The following is a 15,987-nucleotide window of genomic DNA, read 5'->3' as shown; positions in this document are numbered from 1 at the left end:
TTGCATGTATGAAATGCTCGATAGTTGCTTCAGTTAGCTGAGCCCCTCCTCTGGGGTGTGAACCAAAGCGAGCAGAGACCACCCTCTCAGTTTTGCACACACACACACACACACACACACACACACATACACACACACACACACACACACACACAGGAGCTCTCCCAAGGGAGTCAGGGGTGTCACTGCTGCACCAGACCCAACTAGCTGTCATGTGTGTGTGTGTGTGTCAATTTACAGTAAGGCGCCAAACTACCCATCAGGAGGGGTTCAGTATCTTGCTCAAAGAGTCGCTGGGGGAAGTGAGGATTGAACCAGTGACCCCTCTGTTAGACAGGCCACTCTACCCTCTGAGCCATGCCGGCCGAAATATTTCCTGATGTGAAGAGGAAACATAGAACAATACTTTACAGGTGGAAATGTATCTTTGGTTAAGCGGAACAAGGTGAGGGCAGACAAACAGAAAAAGAAAAACAAATTAAAAAAACAAACAGTTCATAAATGTGGCTCCGAACATGAAGGTACCAGCGTGTAACCTAAAGGGGACAAATGAATTTCACCGACAAAAAACAGGCCCGTTGGTCAGATTTGTATCTTTGAGGGAAAACTCTGCAAAGGTGTCAGAGCAAACAAGAACCTACATTGACGACAAGTGTGACATGCGTGAGGTGGCTGTTGCTGCTGAGGTCACTAACAGCTCTGCCACACATGAACAGTCGAATTTGATCAACAGATGAAAAATCTCCCACATTCAGAGGCACACATGACCATTAACAGTGCTACTCAAGCACCCAATACGTAATGGCTGACAAATCGACTTTTTTTTTTTTTTTTGCAGATGCAAGATTTTTTCTCATGACAAGAACTAGAATATTGTGGTGGGCAGAGAGACAGACAGATGGCTGGAGGGGTTTTGAGGGCTGGTGAGGATGGTCGCTTGTCACATCAGAGTCTGACTCGTCCCTGCGGATGTCAGCAGCACAGTCCTGTCATCACGTCTCTTTTTTTCCTTCCTCTGATTCTCCGTCCTCCTGTCTCCAATTCTCTGACCCTGTGTCGAATCCAAGCTAATGGCTCGTATACTCTGCATGTGCCTCCATCCGCTATCATCTAACCTCCTCTTTTTGCTTATGCATGCCTTTTTCATACTTTTTTCTCTGCTTGCTTCTTTTACCAACATCCTTTTCACCCCAGCTCGCCTCTAGGCAGTTTGTATTGGTCTCCCTCTGTCTGTCTTTCACTTTCCTCCTCACTATCTCACTGACTCAAGTCATTCTCTCTCTCTCTCTCTCTCTCTCTCTCTCTCTCTCTCTCTCTCTCTCTCTCACTCACACTCTCTCTCTCTCTCTCTCTCTCTCACTCACACTCTCTCTCTCTCTCTCTCTCTCTCTCACACATACACACACACAAAGTATTGGCTTATATTTCCCATGGTGTCTGCAGTACATTCAGCTTCACTTGCTGCAGCAATGTACTGGAGCAAGGCACCTGCTGTGCTGAGCTGATATGAGGAGAAAGGCAGATACACAGTCGTAGACACACAGACACACAAACACACTAGAAGCTTTGAAATACTCAAATCTGGATGGAAATGTCAACATCCTCCATCTGTAAATGTAGACGCCGCTCGTAACAAAAAGACTTGTACGATGACAAACGTATCTTGCGAAAAATGGCCGCTCAGAAACATGTACGTACAGAAACCACACACAGACTCAAACGTATGATTGTTGACACGCATAGGAATATTGTTGTGACGATCGGGTTACAGGCTATAGCGTTGTCGCTGCATTCTTGTGTTTTAGATGGTGCATCAATGCATATGCGTACTGGAAAGAAAGTGAGAACACAAAATAATGTGTCATAACTTTACAAGCAATAAACAAATCATGAGTGCAGTTGTCAAATTTGCTTGCAATTGCTTGAATTCTCTAATGAGTTCCCCTGTTGTGTTACTGTCTTCTAATTGCTTATTTTCCTTCAAAAAAATATTCATGATGTCAAAATTGTCTGGAAGGTAGAAATGAGACAGAAGTGTTTCTAATCTGTGAGAGAGAAAAGCATGGGGCTGCACTACTACGCCTATTCATGCTTTAAATGGAGTGCTGTCGTACTGAGATTGGTCTCAAGACCAGATTTTAATGATCTCATCTTGAACCTGCATGCAATTTTATGGTACTTCGATCATTTTAGGCATTAGTGACTGCCGAGAGCTGATGTGGGCGAGTGTGTTAGAGAGGAGCGTGGATAGAAATGTCAATATTAGAAAGAATTTTTGAGTATGAAACCAAATTCGCATAAATCACCCATCTAGCACCAAACCACATCATCCCTATGGACATTTCACTCCGCTCTGCATGACAGTTTGAATGATGTCAGGCAGCACAAGCTCTCCAGGTTGTATCTTGATTGTAAATGTGCTGCTTATTTCGAATGTCCAGTCGTTGATATTGCTGTTAATATGCTGATATTAAACCTGACTGCGAATTCTGTTTTAACATCTAAAGTGACAAAACCATTTCCTACATGGGCCTGTAATTGCATTATTTCTCAATAATCTATCTACTGTGTCTTGTATGAGAAGTACAAGTGACTTTGATTTATTTTAAAATATTTTGAGGCAACTAAAGTCTTGAGCCCTTTTTAGACATAGAATGTGCCAAATTTGCAGTCAGGTAGAGGCGTGAATTTGCCGTCTTGTCTGTGTGAAATGGAGGCATAATTTTCCTCTTCTTAATAAAGCCGCCACCTTCGTGGGTGTAAATATGTGACGTGACTTGCAGCATCAAGTTGCACGTGAACAGTGATGTACATACATTGGGAGAATATTCAGCCCCGTGACAGTCTGGCAAACCTCGTAGTGTCCCAGTCCAACCTTCCTCTGCCGCTGCTGCTGTTGTGGTCATGGACCAGGTGGTACGTTTTCATAAGTTTTCAACTTGCTGGTGACTTTCCATCATCCGGCAAAGGCCACGACAACCAAGCTCCTTCACGACCTTTTCATACGGCAAGTCATCTACATATGTATAAATACATATTTATGTATGTGTACATTTGTATAAATACATGTATAAATACATATATGTATGTGTGTGTATGTATGTATAAATACATATATATGCATGTGTACATATGTATAAATACATATATGTATGTGTACATATGTATAAATACATATATATGTATGTGTACATATGTATAAATACATATATATGTATATATATATATGCACACATACCTATACATGTGTGTGTGTGTATATATGTATATATATATATATATATATATATATATATATACACACACATATGCACACATACCTATATATGTATATATACATATGTACACATACTGTACATATATATGCATATATACACATGCACACGTACCTATACATGCATATATACACATGCACACGTACCTATACATGCATATATACACATGCACACGTACCTATACATGCATATATACACATGCACACGTACCTATACATTCATATATACACATGCACACGTACCTATACATGCATATATACATATGCACACGTTACCTATACATGCATATATACACATGCACACGTACCTATACATGCATATATACACATGCACACGTACCTATACATGCATATATACACATGCACACGTACCTATACATGCATATATACACATGCACACGTACCTATACATGCATATATACACATGCACACGTACCTATACATGCATATATACACATGCACACGTACCTATACATGCATATATACACATGCACACGTACCTATACATGCATATATACATATGCACACGTACCTATACATGCATATATACATATGCACACGTACCTATACATGCATATATACATATGCACACGTACCTATACATGCATATATACATATGCACACGTACCTATACATGCATATATACATATGCACACGTACCTATACATGCATATATACATGGAAGGTTGCGGCTGGTCAGAAATGTGAAAGGCCTACAAAGCTTTTTCGTCTTCTTTTCCCCTCAGATGAACGTGATAACACTGTACATGGTTGCCAACATTATGCACTAGTAGAATCACAAAGTAGCTGCTGATGGATAGTGGCTGAGTTATTTTGCTGAAGCGTGTTTTAATAACTCCTGGTAGATGGTGAGAGGGTTGGCCTCCAGCCTGCCTGCAGGTCCCGACATCTCTAAAACTGGTCATTCGTCAGATGATTGTCAGATCACTTATACAAACTACAAACACCCCCACCCTTTTCATATCACTCTCTCAGTACCAAACTAGAAGCCACACCAGCCAGTAGAACCTGTGTTGCTGTGTCAGAGTTTGTTTGCTTCCTCTCTACAGTCAGGGGTGTGTTTCCATTTTTTTCAGTACACTTGCAGAATGGAGATAAGAGAGATTCCCTGAGAATGACAAAAGTGGACTGATCCCACTTGCCCTTTGCTTGTTGGTAAAATGAGTGTATGTTTTCCAGTGTTAGATCACAACCTTAATCATAGCCACATATCTGCTTAAATGCGCTGCAACTTACTCAGGTTATAAAATATTTTATAGCCTGGTAGTTTTAAAAGGCCAACTTGTGATTCTTTGACATTTAGGAGCCAATTCAATTTTTTTTTTACACCCACTATTCGAACGGTGTCATATTTTCTCTTAAAGACTGCCAACATTTTGACAGAGCAAAGATGAATATTAAAGCAAAAGCCAGGTAGCTTGCATGCTACACTGAACAGCAGAAGAGAGGTAGCTAGCATGCTACACCTAAAAGCATAAATGAAGGAGCCAGCATGCTAAACCTAACAGCAGAAGCCAAATATTGTACCTAGTACGCTATACCTAGAATCCTGAACCAAGTAGCCCAGCTATCCTGCTCTCTTTCCCCCCCAACTCGTCACTGCTGTTGGAGGATGTGCTTGCTCATGGAGAATTGTTGGGTGTAAATTCATTCGAGTTTGGTGCTGGACCTGCTCTGCTTGTCAAGTGTCATGACATAACTTTTGTTGTGATTTGGCGCCAGACAAATAAAACTGACTTGACTTAAACCTAACAGCAGAAGCCAAATATTGCGCACATACACACACACACACACACACACACACACACACACATACACACACCTGGCCCTCGACAGGAATACAAGGGAAAGAAACTATGGCTCAGTGCTGCCCTGTGGCAACAGCAGCCAGCGACACCAGGCTGACACGCTCTCTATCAGCTTGAGGAGTGGTTGACCTGGACTTCACCCAACCATCCCCCCACCCACTGCCACCCACCAACCACCCAGGAGAGTGAGGCCAGCAGCTGGGACCCTCGTCACAGCTGCTGACACAGTCACTCATCTCTATATTTTCAAGAATTTGAAGACACACCTGGGTAGATGGGGCAGAAAAATGGTGCTGGGGGAGTATGTGATTATTTGTCAGTCCCTGTCGTGCTGAGGAGGGAGGAGTGATACATGTACAGGCTGGACTCTGTGTGTGGGTGGGTGTGTGTGTGTGGGCGCGTGCACACGTGTGTGTGTGTGTGTGTGTGTGTGTGTGTGTGTGTGTGTGTGTGTGGGCGTGCACGCACACCAATGTGTGTCCCATCATGCAGCGCTCTCATTGGAAGAAGAGACAGGCGCAGGCTTCAGTGTTGCGATTAGAAGCTGCATGTCATTCTGATTCAGACTGAATGAGACTGATCCTGAGGGTTTAACAGGAACACACACACACACACATACACACACACACGAAGGCACTAAGGAGGGGAGCTCTGCTGAAAATCCTCGTTGTAAATAAAAGAGATCTCATTCAGTCATGAGTCATCCTGATCTGAACATACACATGCAGACACACACACACACTTAAAGCTGTTGATTTCGTGCTGCTATTTTAATTGAGTCATTCCTGCATTTTGCATGGATTATATACACATGCCTACACACACACACACATACATGCCTCCTTTTTACTATTTTGCAGGAAAGAATCATGCAGAAATATAATTTAATTCATTAAATATTTACATGAATAGGAAGCTAAAATCTAAATATTCAGCCAACTTGTCTCCATGCTCAGTCTTAGTGGAGTAATCATCATTTATTCATCACTGAAACAGAAGCAGAAGTAGAGTTTCACTCACTGGTAATCAAGGTATCAGAATCAGAAATACTATAATACCTGTGTAGTACTTATAATACCTTTTTCCCCAGCAGGAATTACTTTTGTTGCAGGGGCTTCCCTTCTTCAAGAACAGAAAATATAGAATAAAGATCAATGGTAAAATAGAAATATCTAAAACAGAAATGTAAAAATAGAAATATGTAAGAAATACATACATTCAAGACCAAGAAATACATAGAGGTCAAGGGTACACATGGTTAATATGTTAAACATGCAATTGGAACCGCTTTTCCAAATAGGTTCTGACCTAGCAAACCAGGAAGAGGACGCCGTTTCCGCAGTCATCCCATATTCCCATGAAGCTTTGACAAACTGTTGCAAATTCCAGTCGGTCCGATCAGAGTTGAAAACAATATCAAATGAGTGAGAAGCTTCAGATGTCCCCCATCAGCCTGCAGAGCAAAGCGGAATCCCTCTTTTCTCCTGGATGGTCTTGATGCACCGTTATTCACGTTGAATTAGTGGATGTAAATGTGCATGAATTTCTTGTGATTTCTTGTGATTATTTTCTAAAAGGCCTGTTAAATCTTGCCAATGGAAACTCGACTAATATGCCCCTAGAAATGACTGAAACGATCAATAACAGGGTGAAAAAGGTTACATTACCATAGCGCATTATGATAAATTTGCTCTTTTAGGCTGCGACTGTAAAATGGTTATTTTGCTGCATGTAGCGGGAGGTTTTCAGAGTATCAATAAAAAAAAGAAAAGAAATGCACTCAGGTAATAAATTGCTTTTACACTTGCACCATAGACCTCTATTTCTTTCTTTTTTTTTGCATTTTGATGAATATAGAATAACTTTTTCTGAAGAAGTTTTCTGACTACAGGTGTGGAAAATAGTGTTCCTTAGTTTGTTTGGGGTTTTTTTTTTTGTACCTAAAGTCAGAAAGAAAGACAAAAAGACTCGGAAGTGACGATCCTGAAATATTTTGTCAAAAAGGGAGACAGAGGGCTTGATAAACTTGGAAAGGACCAAATCTGGGAAAAAAAAGGATGAAAAGAGGAGAAGAAAGTGTTTGATGAAATCTGTATTGACACAGAGGGACAGGCATGAAAATAGGTAGAGACATGGAGAAGCGGAAGGAGGAGGAGGGGGGAGACAGAGAGCAGGCCCTCTCCACATCCCGGGAACATCATGGAGTGAAGCTGTGAGCCTTCGTATCGAACCTCCTCCGTTAATCGTGGAAGATCTCATGATAGAAGGTTGTGGTTTGTTTTTTTTGTTTTTTTTAGGTGAAAGTGAGCTTGATAAGCACAATTGAATTAACTAACGCAGCTCAATAACAGCCACCTGTCCTTTCTCCTCATTCCCTTTCCTTTCTCTCCCGCTGTCAGACTCTGTTAGTCCCCTCCAAACATGATTAGGGAGTGACATGACCGGCCATCAGTTAGCGCTCTGGAACCAGCTGGGTGTGAGTCAGTTGCCTGCTGCCTGGTTTTCCCAGGGGAGTGGGGAGGTTTGGGGTCGATATGATGAAGCAGCTCAGACCTTGAGTCACGTCGCTGCGGACGCTTGTGATGCCGCTAACACTGGTGGGTTGAAGGTGAGGATTGTTCTCCTGGCCTGCCCTGATAAGAGATCATTAATAAAAGCTCTTGCGTCTTTTTTTTCTGGCATTTGTGTGCATCTAAGTCCTAAATATATCCTCTTCCACGCCATTTGTATATCCGTGTTTGTTTACTTTCTTTCCTCTTCTCTCCGACTGTCTCACTCCTTTCTCTGCGTATTAATACACGCCTCTGTTCTTGCTTCAGAACAGCAGGGCAGGTTCTTTAGTTGTTGCACTGTGGGAGAGTTGCATACACCCTCCCGCTTAGACACACACATGCAGGCCTGAATGATTTTTCATTGCCTGCTGAGGTACACGTCCCAAAGTGTTTTTCATTTGTTTGGGGGTTTTTTGTTTTTTTTTTGTTTTTTGCAGAGCAGTAAAATAGTCCATCAGTTTGCTCTATTACACTCTTGCAGGAATGAAAGGTTGTGTATTAAATGCGTAGTAGATAGATGGGAGTGTGTACCGAATCTGTACTGTGACAAAAAAACACGACACATCGTGTTGCTTTGCCGTACCGTCTGTATATCCCCTTGATATTCATTTGTATCATTTTGAAACAGTATTTACTCTTTTTTTTTTTAAGCGGCCCTTTGTAGCTCCCACGCTTTTATATATGCGGTGGGCCACGTTGTCATGTCACACGTGTTCTCTAGAAGATCTTCATGGATCATGCGGTCAATTTTGCTTCTTCAGTTGTAATAAAAACACTCTCCAGTGTCTTTCAGCAGGATTTTTGTTGTTGTTTTGCGCACAGAGTTTTGTGGCAGATGTTCACACAAACATCTCTCAATTCACCCACGCAAACAAAAACAAAAAATTCTCTACTTTTAACAAATAAATTACTCCTATTCTTTTATTGCACTTACTCCCTGCAATGTTACCCGCGTGGGTCGTACCACTTCCTCCCTTTTCTGTTCATGAAAATTCCGGGTTGTGTTTGCGTGCAGACGAATCATCCATGAGACGATTTTAAACCTCATTCAAGTAAGAGTTCATTCTGTTTAAGGAAAAAGTCATAAAATGTAAAATTATATGTAAAATTAACTGTTAATTTCAGACTTTCCAGGTGGCTTTCATAGCATTGCTCTATTGCCAGTGTAATATGGGCACGAGCAGATGCGGCGCAGGAGTGATGGAGCCTTCAGCTGTTTTTTTGTGTGTGTGTGTTTTTTTTAAGGTGGCTTCTTAAGATGAGACGAGAGCTGCAAGTGATGGTGCCAGATTGTAAATCAAACACATTGTTGAATATGCTTGGAAAACAACAGCTTAAGCAACATCTTTAATTAGCTTGGCAGATTTGTTCACAACAGAGTACACGCTGCATCTTTTATCATTTTAGATAAATATCATAAAAAAGGTGCCGGTGTCTTGGCAAACCTTGCGAAGAGGGGAAAACAAAAAAAATTCCAGCATCTCCACGTCATTGTAAGTGATGCACTGTTGACTAGCAGGCTGCCAGCTGTGGGACCTCTCAGCCCTCTTCATGCCTTCACATGCTGGACTTTCGTCAGCATTTACCTCCATTTGTGTGTGTGTTTGTCTTCTTCAACGCAAGAGGAAAAAAATAATTTTTAAAGAGAATGATTTTTGGCAAGTGTTGCCTCGATCCCGTTCGCAAGCCTTGTACCTCTAACTCAAGTCACAGTTTAATGTAAAATCGCCTTTTTTTTTTGGAGGCAAATATATGAGCTGTTATATCTTACCTTGTTTTACAGCCACAGCGCCAGCATCGTTTAAAGTTGCTGCAGAGGGTCAAAGGTCAATGCCAAATATTTAGCGTTGAGAAGAGAGATTCTGGGTCCTTGTGAAAGTGCGACACAAATTGATGACATGATGACGCTTTGCATTAACTTTGTCAAACATACATTACACAGCGTTGCAAATATGAGGGTGAGTCTGCTGAGTTATCAGCCACTCCTGTGTCCTTTTCCTGGACGGATCAAATGTATGAATAAAAATTGCTGACATGTGAAACTACATATACGTGGGGTGGCATAGAAAAACAAAACCTTGACTTCAAATACGTGTGACGTCTCTCACTCACCATCGGGCGACTCTCTCCTCTCACGTATGAGCGTGTGAATTCATGCACAAGGAGGTGTTTAAAATTCACCATATATCTCTTGTGAAAGGATGGTAACGAGACCAAAAATGGTGTTAGCATTTGTTTTGAACACTGATTTCTAATAAACCCGTAACATTTAGTTGGTTTGTTTGGTTACGAACGAGTTTACCGACTCAGCGCACCTACTGCAGGGATGTTTGAGGCATGCAGGTTGTGTACAGCTGTTCATTTCTCCTCAGTTGTAATGCTCCTTGACCTCAGTCCTGTTAGTACGTGGTTCGAGAGGATTAGCATCATGGTGATCCTCCTCAACTGTGTGACACTGGGCATGTACCAACCCTGCGAGAACATCGGCTGCACCTCGGACCGCTGCCAGATACTGAAGGTAAGGTGGACATCTGATTCGGGGTGTGTGTGTGTGTGTGTGTGTGTGTGTGTGTGTGTGTGTGTACATACAACATGCCAGCACGGCAACGAAGACACAGAACAACAAAAATCAATTATTTGACAAGAAGCAGTGTGATGCAGTCACACACACTACAGCTAGAATTTCTCCCTCCTGGTTGGTTTAAATTTTCTCCTTCTCTCTGTACAGGGAATTGGGGCATGATTTGTTTTAATAAAGTCTTGTGATATTTGTCATGTTGTGACGAGACTACACTTGTGTGTAAACGTAAATACGTGTAAACAAATAACAGCAGTTACATTTTCGGTTGTGGATACAAACAATTCACAAAGCTTCAACTTCTAAAGAGAACTGTGTAATCCAGACATTTACTGCTGTACTGTGCAGCTTAATCCATAAATCTGTACTGGGATTATTATATAAATCATCACATCTACCGTCTAATATGTAATAATGAGAGATGGTGCACCTCATTCTCAAGATATGAGGAAGACTATGGATCCATGTACATTTGTCAAAATAAATCATTTATTCTTATAATTTTCTATTCTAATATAAGGGCACAATCGTAATTTTCTCTAAGGATGCATGATATTGGATTTTTGTGGCCGATATCAGATATGCCGATATTTTACAACTGATTTGGCCGACAGCACACAGATGCTGATATCAACTCTACAAAAACAAGTTTATATTGTATTTGCATATTTTTCATGTTAAAAAACATATAAAAACACGTTGAATCTGAATTTTGTTTGTTGCTGCATCAGCATCAACAACAAAAAGGAGCAAAAATGCAGAAACTAACCTTGATTTGCTGTGCCGATCATAATGTCAACAATTGGACCAAATTTGAAAAAAGACCAGTATCTGCTTTTATTTTCTTAAATATTTGTCTTTGGTTAGGTGTGTAATGTGTGTGCGTGTGCGTGTTATGCAGATCATCTTTGTGAATCTGCAGGACTGAGATCCGCCTCATCTATAATTGTCTATAGTCATCTGATTGCTATTCTGGTAACTATTAAATGGATTGGGTAGATAATAATATATCATTATAAACTCTCACACATACACACACTTACGTCATTTATACCGTTTTCTTTCTATAACGGGAATATTTCAAAGAAGCTGAGTTGCTGTGCTGCTGTTCGATTCATCTTCCTCTTCCTACCTCGGTTCCATCTATATCCTAGCTCTCTCCCTTCCTCCATCTTTTGTCTCCCTAACAAGCATATTGTCTCCCCAGGTAGTGTGAGGGGTCCTGTTCTGGTGGTTGCTAATGGTAACGGGAGGGATTTTGCTGACAGATAGTATAAGGTGGCCTTCTTATACTTTTCTGTCCCTTAGTGAAACAGTAAAGGTTGGTAGGAAGAGAAACAGTCCCAAGACAACATTTATGTTAAAGTTCATTTATCCCCATGCTTGGGTTGGACTGGGATTTATTGAGGTTGGATTCAGTCCGTGCAGTAGAAAAATAAAGCAATAGTTTAGGATTTTAGAAATAAGATTGATATTATTTTCTCTTGGGCTGCACGGTGGTGCAGTGGTTAGCACTGTGGCCTCACAGCATGAAGGTTCCGGGTTCGAGTCCCGGCTCGGGCACGGGATCTTTCTGTGTGAGTCTCCATGTTCTCCCCGTGTCTGCGTGGGTTCTCTCTGGTACTCCAGCTTCCTCCCACAGTCCAAAAACATGCAATTGGGGACGAGGCTGATTGATACTCTAAATTGACCGTAGGTATGAATGTGAGTGTGAATGGTTGTCTGTCTCTATGTGTTGGCCCTGTGATGGACTGGCGACCCGTCCAGGGTGAACCCCGCCTCTCACCCATTGACGCTGGGATAGGCTCCAGCCCCCCCGCGACCCTTAATGTGTAGGAATAAGCGGAAGATGACGATGGATGGATTATTTTCTCTTTAAATGACACAATGACTCTCGGAAGGTTTGGTCCAAAAAACAAAACAAAAAAAAACAACCTACCTAATTCCTGTATAATCAGAACATGTCGTTGTTCTTTGTACAAGTCAAACAAAAAAAAAAGCCATAATCGTGTTTTTATGCTCTACATAGATGTTATTTGTTTAACAATTGTAGAATATGAACAGATAAATACAGAGATATACCCTGATTCAGAAGACATCCAATTTATCTTTATAGAACAAAGGAGAACTGATTTCCCGTTTTAATATTAATTATCAGGGCTTACTGGGAAAAAGGAGGGTCCCAATACACTCCCAGGGTAGCCATGTCACATTTTTCAGCAAATGTTGGAAGTCTTACAGAAAAACTCCAGTTTAAAACGGATATTGCGATTGAGCGAAGTTAGCAAATGTAAGAAAACTGAATATCTAGAATTCTGACACTGCATCAAAACTAATGTCGTGTTGTGTATGGCTACCTCACTGGCTAACCCCACTTTAATAAATCTGAAAAAAATCTCTTTAAGCTTCCTGTGAGAAGCTGTGGTTGAGGATGAATATTGTTGGTGAGGAGGAGGAGGAGGAGGAGGAGGAGTCCTCTCTGGCCTATTTAGACTGCTCTCTGTATTTGCATAGTCATCTCTCACAAAAAGAAAGCTGTTATTCAACCTAAAACGGATGTGGCTGGGACAAGACTCATTATTCCCTCCAATCAGTACCTGCTCAAGCTTTTTAATAGAGCTTCAAATGTTCCACCACTCACTCTTGTAGGATGACTCGTAATCCTTTCCCTGTCCTATTTGTCTCTCAGTGTGAAATTAACAATTTTCCTTATTTGTTCCTTTGGATATTTACGTCGATTAATCTTAGCTGTCACTCATTCACATGCGTTTATTCTTTCTCTAAAAGTATAGCCCGGCATCACAATCCTAATGACCTACATACCGCATCCTCTCCTGCTGCCAAATAAGCTCCGCAATGACAGCAGATGAAGTAGCTTCCACACCGGCTCTTATTTCAGATCATGAAAGGGCACGTCACTCGACGCCCTCTTTACAAATCATGTTGACGATTTAACCTGATAGGCTGACTGAAGAAGGTGCCGGCGGCTTCGACAAATAACTTAGATGAATTCATTCCCCCTTTCACTCAGAGCGCAGCCTGACAGGGATCCCGGTGCTGCAGCCGATGTCGTATTACATGTGAAGCATGCAGACTGCATTATTTATCAAAACATCATTTAAACAACATGTGAGACTGATCCTCTCATCCTTCCTCAGTGCGTGCTGCCTGCCCCGAAGCCTGCCTGGCTTGTGTTGTATGAATGAGAATGAATGAGCATGTATGTAGTGCTTATATGGCTTCAATTGCCTCACTTAGGTGTGTGAGTGTGTGTGTGCATGTGCGTGTACACCGATCAGCCAAATCGTCAGTACCACGGACAGGTTTCATTTGGAGTGTTATACAACAGCCCCAAACATGAGGAGGGAGCAGACATGTTATCGAATCATTTTGGAGGTTGTAGTTTATGGTACTGGCTTCTACTAGGAACGGTTCCTAATGTTTCCACGTCAAATCATGAACGGGATGAAAACCATATTAGATACAGCTTTCAGTGAAATCCTGCATAGTTCAGCAGCACCTTCAAACTGCCCATTTAAATAAATCAACTGCTCTCTCCAACAGATGCAGTAAAAAGGGGCACATTGGAATGAAGGGGGAGATCCATCTGTTGCAGGGCTGTCCTGCTCTACTCAATATTAGATCCGTCAGTCTTGATGATTTGGCTGATCTTCGCATCATCACATGATTGTCCGTTGATAATTGCAATAAATCAAACTTTTTTTCATTCTTGAAAGTGTTCCTTTATAGGGATTATGTTCCTTTGGTTCTCTTGAGAAGTGGACTAAATGCTTCTTTGATGCAAATGTGTCTTCAAAAGTACTTTTGTTTATTACTAAACAAAAATGTTCAGCTGGACAGGCCGGACTAAAGAAAACATAAAAATTACAGACATTGTATAACTGGTATATTGATTAGTCAGCTAAATCTCTCTTTAGTCAAGAATAATTTCCCTCATCGAAATAACAAATTTTAATCACGTCCAATCCCAAAACAGCAAATATTAAACGCTCACAAACTAAAACCCCCACCCACCCACCTTCAATAAAAGTACGAACCTGAAAATCTGCATCGTATGGCCTCTGAAAGAAATCTTGATCCTTGTAAAATAATAAACGGGGCAGACTTTGTTCACACTTGTACAAAAAGAAAATAGATCTGTGTCTACGCAGTGCTACTGCTAACTCTGCAATATGAATAAATCTTTAAAATATCACACACCGCTTATCTCTTCAATGTGGTTTATAGCTCCAAACACCATACTGCAGTTGTTTATCAGTGCTGAGTGAAACAATTCTCTCTCCTCCAGTTGAAGCATTATTACTCCCGCTTGCCCAAATCTTCCACGTATCGGTGTCTCGCAGCAAGCTGTGGGTTATTGTTGACTGTCGAGTTTTCATTTAACTTCTGCCTGAAACCTGAACAAGATAATAAAGCACCTCCGTTGCCACATGTGAGTTGATCCGTGCCACTATGGCTGTTATTTCCTGAGAGATTCAAATGGCCCAGTAGGCCCAGAGAATCAACAGTTTAATTCAGTATTCCCTCATTCCTCTCTCTCTTCATTAGTCTAGAATTGTATCTGAAGCTTGGCTGAGGGACAAGATTAGCTTGTCTTGTTTTTCTTTTATGTGTGACGTGGTTTATCTTTCCTGAGCTGCACTCATAAACAAAGTTGTCCATCCACATTTATCGACCGTTATAAATTGTTGTATCTCAAAAGATTTGTAATTCTCTACGCTGCTTCCACCACACTTAGACTCAGTTCTTAATGTATGAAGAATTTGCTCTTGGCCTGGGACTTTAACCAGATTGGATTTTTTTTTTTTCTTTTGATTTTAGCCAGTGTTCATTTCACCTTTGGACAGCAAAACCAGCATTTTAGTAATATATTATTTTGAGATTAAATGACATTATTTCACATGTGGAATGTTTCTAAATGGGTGTCACACACCGTTGGTGCAGAATTAAAACCCCTGTCATCATCAAAAACCCCAATTCTTGCCGTGTCCTTGGACCCTACAGGCTCCCACGCATGTCCAATTAATTCCTGCAGTGTACCTTTGTTGATTAGCACATTCATTCTCTCGACCATTTTTCTGTCACTGGTCTAGTAAAATTATATGCCTTCAACAACTTTTTACTTCACTGCTTTTAGAATTGCCAGGTGGAAACAAATGGGGTTGTATGCAAGCGGGAAGCTCAAAGACTGACAAAAAAACTGCAGTACCTCAACTGGCTACTCGACTCCAAACGCTGTTCAATCCTCATAGACCCCTGTGTTAAAATACCCACATTTACAAAACAAATAAACATGCCTGATGCAAAAAATGGTAAAATTACTCTTTCATAGCAACTGCATGGTGATTATTTTTTATGAAAATCTGGCTTAAATTATATTAAGACTTTAAGTTACTGCCAAGATGATGACAGACCAAATACCTATATCTAAGGCTACAAATGACGTTGTGCTACTTATGCCGGCTATAAATAGCCTTGGGGACAGCAACAGATAGAATCAATCTCTGGCATACTTGGTCTCTTACTGTCTCTTTATTCTTCATTGACCTGGATTTCCCTCTGTCTTTTTCTAGTTCAAGTCTTAGCTCCCTCCTCACTTGTGTACTGCGGCGTGGGTTTGTTCACACAAAGCACTACATGTTTCTGAATGATGCTCACACATCATTTAGCTCTTTTAAGCCATCAGTGTTGATGGCAGACTCGGCTGAAGTAATGGCCACCAGCTCTTTCATA

At 41.1% G+C, this 15,987-nt stretch overlaps 1 protein-coding gene across 6 annotated transcripts in view; it reads left to right on the top strand.

Annotated features, from left to right (window-relative positions):
• Positions 1-15,987, top strand: part of cacna1ia (calcium voltage-gated channel subunit alpha1 Ia) — a 163,182-nt gene that overhangs the window by 79,684 nt on the left and 67,511 nt on the right. For all 6 annotated transcript variants that reach the window (XM_086186136.1, XM_086186134.1, XM_086186133.1 and 3 more), the window contains exon 3: positions 10,062-10,173. In XM_086186136.1, the coding sequence (XP_086042262.1) occupies positions 10,062-10,173 (112 nt within the window). The remainder of the gene's footprint in view (positions 1-10,061; positions 10,174-15,987) is intronic.

Source organism: Aulostomus chinensis, chromosome 18 (assembly GCF_037954235.1).
Source record: "Aulostomus chinensis isolate RoL2024-O1b breed Wild chromosome 18, RoL_Achi_v1.0, whole genome shotgun sequence".
Classification (NCBI taxonomy): Eukaryota; Metazoa; Chordata; class Actinopteri; order Syngnathiformes; family Aulostomidae; genus Aulostomus; species Aulostomus chinensis.
This window is presented reverse-complemented; position numbering and strand designations above follow the sequence as displayed.